The 7,450-nt window shown below is 37.1% G+C and overlaps 1 protein-coding gene across 1 annotated transcript; it reads left to right on the top strand.

Moving 5' to 3' along the window:
• Window positions 1-268: 268 nt before the first annotated feature.
• Window positions 269-7,052, top strand: LOC134273912 (nuclear pore complex protein Nup205-like; the record flags this gene model as incomplete). The annotated part of the gene is made up of 10 exons (XM_062756128.1): window positions 269-283; window positions 514-615; window positions 1,808-1,966; window positions 3,034-3,225; window positions 3,863-4,045; window positions 4,166-4,223; window positions 4,659-4,848; window positions 5,029-5,149; window positions 6,162-6,261; window positions 6,865-7,052. Coding segments are annotated over exons 1-10 (1,308 nt in total), but the record flags the coding sequence as incomplete, so codon positions are not given.
• Window positions 7,053-7,450: the final 398 nt, after the last annotated feature.

Here is a 7,450-nt window from a genome sequence, read left to right as displayed (position 1 = left end):
ATTTAATTTAGTTAATTTTAATTTAAGCAATGCAAACAAGAATTTGTTTGACAAATCATTATTATAGTTTAACTCTTCCGAATGGATTCTTAATAACACTATTAACAGCTAGGGTAGGGACTGTTATTCATATTATAATAAACCAGCATAACATTTGAGTTTTTTTGTCTTGTAGGAATATTATCTAAAGAAAGTCCATGGGCTGGTAACAGACTTCATTTTTCACATGCCATTGAAGGTACTTATGTGATACCTAAACAAATTGTTAATGCATTTGATCACTGTGAAAAAAGGTGCCAATTTTGCATGGCTATATAACTTTATTTGAAATGAAAATATTCAACATCTCAGAAAGGTTATTATTGTAATATTGATTAATGTAAAAGATTTTGAAAAAAATATTCTTCGTGTAATATTTAAGAGAGAAAATGTTTAGAAAGTGACAAAAATATACATAATTGAAAAGTTTTGCAGGAAACTTTATTGTGGATGTTTTACAGGTGAAAGAGCTAGCTTCATACAAGAGGAGATGAGGCGTCGAGAATTGCGGTATCCCAGAGTTCCCTAGAACCTCCCACGTCACCCAGTCATGGCTTCCAGTACCTACTGAGACTGGTGCGTAACTGTCGCTTGTGTTAACTGCTTATATCAACATGATTAAGGTTTACTGACCCTCTGACAAGAGAGATAACTCCCACGTCACCCAGTCACAGCTTCCAGTACCTACTGAAACTGGTACGTAACTGTCGCTAGTGTTAACTGCTTATATCAACATGATTAAGGTTTACTGACCCTCTGACAAGAGAGATAACTCCCAGATCACCCAGGCACGTCTTCCAGTACCTACTTTGACTTGTACGTAACTGTCGCTAGTGTTTATTACTATCTTATATTATTATGTATCTAGGGTGGGGGGGAGATGGGTACATAATAGCCACTTAAGTGTTTACTGCTTATATCAATGTATCTTGGGTAGGGGGATTGGTTCGTAACTGTCCCTAGTGTTTACTGCTTATATCAACATAAGTAAAGCTTATTAACCTTCTGACAAGAGGGATAACTTTTGCTGCAATGTATAAAAATAGTTCCCTTTAGAAATAGTTCATGAGGCAATTTTTTTACAATTTTGAAATTTAAATTCAAAATTGATTATATTGTTAACATTTCAATTTTATCTTACATTTCTTATGCAAAATCATCATGAAATCTATTATCTACATGTATATTAGTGATCTGTGCTGTGTAAAATCATTAAAATTTATTTTTGGTTGTAAAACATCTTTTGATTGGATGAAATATTTAGTTTATATTGTATAAGTTAAGTTGCCCATATAGCAATGAGCTAGTACATCAAAAATGTTTAAATCAGCCTGAAGTTACTTTAAAAGTATGCTCAATTTGAAGCCATTTTTGAAGGAAAACTTCTAAAGTTTGGTAAAGCGTTAACTGCCCAAATTTATGTAACATTGTATAACATAAGTTGAAATAAACTTCATTTCTCAAATATCAAAATCTTACTATCAAGTGGTTTTACATTACAGGTGTTGCTGTATAAGTAATACTTTAAGTATTAAGTAATACTTTAATATCCAAGATAGAATCTATATTATATCACTTTTGATAACTCAGAATAAAGACATTCTGTATAGGGTTTGTACATGTATTATAAACTGTATTCAGTAATGAATAATTTTGATTTCCTGAAACAAAAGGAAGTAAAAGACACTTTTTGAAGCTAATCAAAAGTTGAAGCCTGCATAAAGTGCATTTTACAACTCAACACACAAAACTTTGACTTGTGTTACAGAATGGGAACCAGCAGTGGCAGTTGGCGGTGGTGTTGTTTGGTCTGGTAACCTGTAGTATCCCCTTCGACCGTATAGCTGAGATCTTCAGGGTGCTGGCAGCGTTCGCTAAGACGCCGGACGTGGCAGCCAGCCTGTGGCATACACTGGAAGCCTCACAGGTAACCACTGAAATACTGGGGCCCAATTTACAAAAGGACTTACGACTTAAGACAAAGTTTAATTATTCATATAACTTTTAATTAACATTTTATCGAAAATTATTTTAAACTTTTTAAATAGAATGTGGTAACTTAGATATTTTTATACAGACAATTTCAAAGAGAAATATTAATTTTGCAAAATTTTACAATAATCTCAAGTTTTTGGTCTTAGTCGTAAGTTCTCTTGTAAAACGGGTCCCTGCTCTTTACTTTATCTTAACGGATATTCATTGTGTTTTTGCATTGACATGCACCTTTCCTCTTGCCTTCCCTATATTGTACTTTACAACATGTATGTGGGTTTACTGGATTGATCTGTTTACTTTGCTTTAAAGATTCTCAATACAGTCAGTTCAGAGCAGCAGTTCCTCTCAGAGAGGAATCCAGGTACTAAATGTTTGTTTTCTCAGGTTCAACTTTGTTCTTTTTTTCTCTTACACCCTAAGGAGAGCAGAACTTAGATTTGCTGTACACTTGACATTCAGGTATCTGGACACCAGATATCCGGATGCTTCAGTATCCGGACGATTACATCGGAACAGATTTTAATACGCCCGTCTTAAGACAGGACGTATTATGATATAGGCTTCATGTCCGTCCGTCTGTCCAGCTGTTCGTCTGTCCATTTGTGTCCGGCTCATAACTTCAATACTATTAGGCCCAGGATTATCAAACTTTGTCAACTTATACTTCTTGGGTAAATGGCTATCAAACTTGGCAAAAGTATACATCTTAGGTAGAAGGTGTGTCGCGATTTATTTCAAAGTCACTGTGACCTTTAGTGAAATTTGTTTAACTGGTAATTCAGATATCCGGACACTTCACATATGTGGACAAATTGACTAGGAACCAAAACGTCCGGTGACATAACACTCCAGGGCTTTCCTGTCACCTCAGGGCAAATATTCTGGTATGTCACCCTCGAAGCCATGTGATATATGTATAATATATGCAAATCTCATGCTTTTAAGAGTTATCTACCTTTTAAGAGTTATCTACCTTTGATGTCTGTTTTTTCCCTGTAGGTGGAGCTGGAGGAGGTGGAGACCCGAGCGGAGGTATTTCCCAAGACGCTAGCTTCCTGTCCTTTCTGGACTCCCTCACTGACATTCCTGTCCCCCAGGGCATCCCCAGGATTTCAACCCTACCTAGAGTTTGTCAAGGATCATGTGTTTGAGAAGTTTTACGTCAGAAGTTACAAGAATACATCAGAAAAGGTTTGATATAAGATTTTCTAAAATGTTTTTTCAATCTTGTTGATAAATACATACACTGTTAAGTACTACAAAGTACAATCAAGTAAAAAAAAAATTACATATGAAAATGAACAATACACAGACAAAAAAGGTACACTGTGTAGAAAGAGATTGAAACAATAAAATTTTTTTTATTAGCTCTACTGGTCACAGACCAGAAGAGCTTATACGATAGTACATGTATTGGTCTTTTCGTCTAGCTGTCTGTCTGTCGGTAAACAATTTTTAAAACGCTACTCCTCCTACAGTTTTGGTCTGATTTTGATATAACTTGGCATACAAGTAGACTACACTTGGATACATAAAATAAAGCATCATGGTTTTTTATTTCGATGAACAGTGTTGCCATTGTTACTAAAAATGGAAACGTCTTTTGTTATATCCTTTGTTATAAGTACAAACCAGTAGAGCTTCAGTTTTGACAGAGACTTCTAGTTTTAAAATTTTATCTGTCATTTGCATTGATATTAATTGAAATGTGGTTATTGTGTGTGATTTATTTCCAAAGGTAATTAAGTTGCTAGTGACTGTTTAAGAATCCCATGTATACAACTGCAGGATTGATTTCTTTCAAGTAAATGTAAAGCTTTATTTACAGTGGGAGGTGGCCAGTGACTGTCTGAGGATCCTATGTAAGCTCCTGAGGGAGTATGAGGTGGTGGGAAGTGACTTTGGGGAGGAGCTTGTTGAGGTACAGATGGGGGGCGTGGTGCCCGCTAACAAGTCCCCGGGGTACATCCTAATGCTACACCTACTGAAGGACTCCCACTTCCTGTCCACGGTGAGATTCACAGATTTTCCTGCTTAAATGGATACTTTATTGAGAATTTTTTTTAAATTGGGCTGGGAGGTGGAGACGTATGTGCTTTGTTTTGTTAAGAATTAAAGTTACATATTTTAGGTGTTGAAAATACTGGATGACATTGTCCGACAACTTGAAACATACAAGGCTATACCAGGTAAATAGTGAATAAAGAAATTTAGGTGTTTTTATTTGTGTTGTAAAGTGACTGTTTAAATTTGTTTGGTTGATTGAACTGGCTACTGTTAAATAGGTTAATTTGATTGGTTGGATGCATGGACTAGATAATGTTATGTGAGGTAATTTGATTGGTTGATATTACTGGCCAATGCTAGGGGAGTAGGAGAGTTAATTTGATTGGTTGATTGTATTGACTGATGCTAAGAGAGTTAATTTGATTGGTTGATTGTATTGACTGATGCTAAGAGAGTTAATGTGATTGGTTGATCTGTACAGGACAGGAAACCCTGGAATCTGCTTGTCTGCTGTTGATAGAGACGAGTCTGGAGAAGTCGGGGACGTTCCTGGACGCGTGTCGTGAGACGGGATTTAACATTTAATTAGAGTTAATGTGATTGGTTGATCTATACAGGACAGGAGTCCCTGGAGTCTGCCAGTTTGCTGTGTTTACAGCTGATAGAGACCAGTCTGGAGAAGTCGGGGACGTTCCTGGATGCGTGTCGTGAGACGGGAGCCTCCGCCATGGTGTCAGCCATGGATTGTCTTCTCCTGAGTACTAATCCACGCAGCGGGAAAGCTGACCACCTCATTAATGTCACAATGTAGGTCTATAAAAGTAACAAAAATAACAAGCAAAACATTTATTTTATTTGAATAATATGAAAGTTTTATTGCTTTTAGTCATTGAAGTCTTATAAAAGATAGAAAGTTGTAAGAAACATTAATTTTATCATCCTATATTGTGTGATCATGGTCACCATTGGTGTTTTATAATCTTGTAGGTTTATACACTTCAGCATTCCTCTTCCTGAGCATGCCCAGTCAGCGATGAAGATCCTGTATTGCGTGTGTCACTTGGCTCCCATCCTAGTGGCCCTTGTCAATCTGTTTACATTAAATCAGGTAACAGTATAATTTGATTAAGACACCAAGATGAACATTTTTTAAAGCTCTGAATTCTCCTTGAACTGAGAATTATTTCCAGTCTGGTTGACACTGAAAAAGATGCTACATAATACATTATTATACCTCTACTGTAATTACTCATAGATATAAAACTTATATACCATAAAACTGCCTATTTCCCCGAGAAGAGAATTTTTCACTCATCCGAGGACTACTCCCTGGAAAATCAGAGCTACTCCCTGGGACTACTCCCTCATGAATATTTATTAGTTATTTTAACCAATCAAAGTGTTCAGTGGGTGGAGTGTTCCAAGAAATCTCGAGTCTGTGACGTCATGTTACAGTATCAGCAATGTAACTATGACGTCAAAACATTTCGACATGCGATGTCAAAATCATACTTGAATTCTACCAAATGAAGATAAAGTTATATCTTCGAAATGTCAGTGAAAATACTTTTAAAAAATAATTTAATTGTTTTAGGACACGATTCATTACTTATCATACAATCTGTTTAACCGCATGCATTTGTAATTATGCCTCTATAGTGTTTTTTAAAAAAATGTCAAAATATCTGTTAAAAAAAAATATATTAATAAATCGCCTATGATAGTTTTGGTATAATAGAACAGTTATGGAATGTGAACTCAAGAAATAGCAAATTTATGGTTCCCCTCGGCAGGAAAGTATTTCCCTCGGCAGCAAATACACTCAAAGATACCAGAATCCTCACCAGCTTGTGTAAATTTAGTAATCCGTATGAGGGGTAAACTTGAGATTAGCACTTGAAGCTGAATCTCGGCGGCTTCGCCACCTCGGGAAATAGTTTCCTCCCTCGGGAACCATAAATTTGCTATTACCCCCAGTACCCATTCCATAACTGTATACTGTGTCTAGTTCCAGAATTAAATAAATGGGTACACTAGATTGTTATTAGGGTTCTTTAGAAATCTTATGCCATGTAATTCTTGGTTTACATTATTGTATCACACAAAATTCATTATTCCAGACCTCTCATCTGGAGCTGCTCCACGGATTTGTGGAATGTCTGGAAGTGGAGGAACCAGAACAAATGGTGGAGAAGACAATCCACTTACCTGAGGAGGAGGGTATGTTAAAATTGTGTGGAGAGAGAGAGATAGACAATCCACTTACCAGAGGAGGAGGGTATGTTAAAATTGTGTGGAGAGAGAGAGAAAGAGAGAGAGAGAGAGACAAGGGTATGTACTCAGTAGTGTGGAGAGAGAGAGAGAATTCACTTACCAGAGGGAGAGGGTATGTACTCAGTAGTGTGGAGAGAGAGAGAGAAAGAAAGAGAGAGAAAATCCACTTACCAGAGGGAAAGAGTATATACTGGATACAGGGAAATTTCCGCCCCCGTTTTATTTTCGTCCCTTTCGACATTGTCACAAATGGGCAAATTTAAACCAAAGCGAATTCGAAGAACACAATATAAATTCATAAACAAAACTTGGACTGGGCGAACTTTAAACGGGGCAAATTTGTAGGCAAGTATAAAAGGGCGAAAATAACACGGGGCGAAAATAACCCTGTATACAGTATATACTCAGTAGTGTGGAGAGAGAGAGAAAGAAAGAGAGAGAGAGAGAGAGAGAGAATCCACTTACCAGAGGGAGAGGGTATGTACTCAGTAGTGTGGAGAGAGAGAGAGAAAATCCACTTACCAGAGGGAGAGGGTATGTACTTAATAGTGTGGAGAGAGAGAGAGAATCAACTTACCAGAGGAAGAGGGTATGTACTCAGTAGTGTGGATAGAGAGAGAAAGAAAGAAAGAGATAGAGAGAAAATTCACTTACCAGAGGGAGAGGGTATGTACTCAGTTGTGTGGAGAGAGAGAGAGAAAGAGAGAGAGAGAGAATCCACTTACCAGAGGGAGAGGGTATGTGCTCAGTAGTGTGGAGAGAGAGAGAAAGAAAGAGAGAATCCACTTACCTGAGGAAGAGGGTAACTAGGGTCCCATAGAGAAGTGAAATTGGGGTGAGAATGATCTGATATACCAGAGGAAGACAGTATCTAGGGACTCAGTACAGAAGTGGAGAAACTAGGGTCTCAAAGAGAAGGTTGGGGGTGTATTGTTCAGAGAAAGATGATAATCAAAGTACTGAAAGTACTGATAGACGGAGGCTTGGAATGAACATGATTGTTTGTCTCTTTGGGAATTTTTTATTCATATTCTGACCCCAACATTTGCCTAAGGGTAGTTGGCCATATCTTCTGAAAAGTAGATACCAGGACATTATTACTTCATATATCTTTTTTTTGTGGAAAGACTTTTCA

Source organism: Saccostrea cucullata, unplaced genomic scaffold (assembly GCF_032062105.1).
Source record: "Saccostrea cucullata isolate Sc308-1 unplaced genomic scaffold, CSIRO_AGI_Scuc_v1 ctg7927, whole genome shotgun sequence".
NCBI classification, from domain to species: Eukaryota; Metazoa; Mollusca; class Bivalvia; order Ostreida; family Ostreidae; genus Saccostrea; species Saccostrea cuccullata.
The sequence above is the reverse complement of the archived record's forward strand: the minus strand, read 5'-3'. Positions and strand labels throughout refer to the sequence as shown.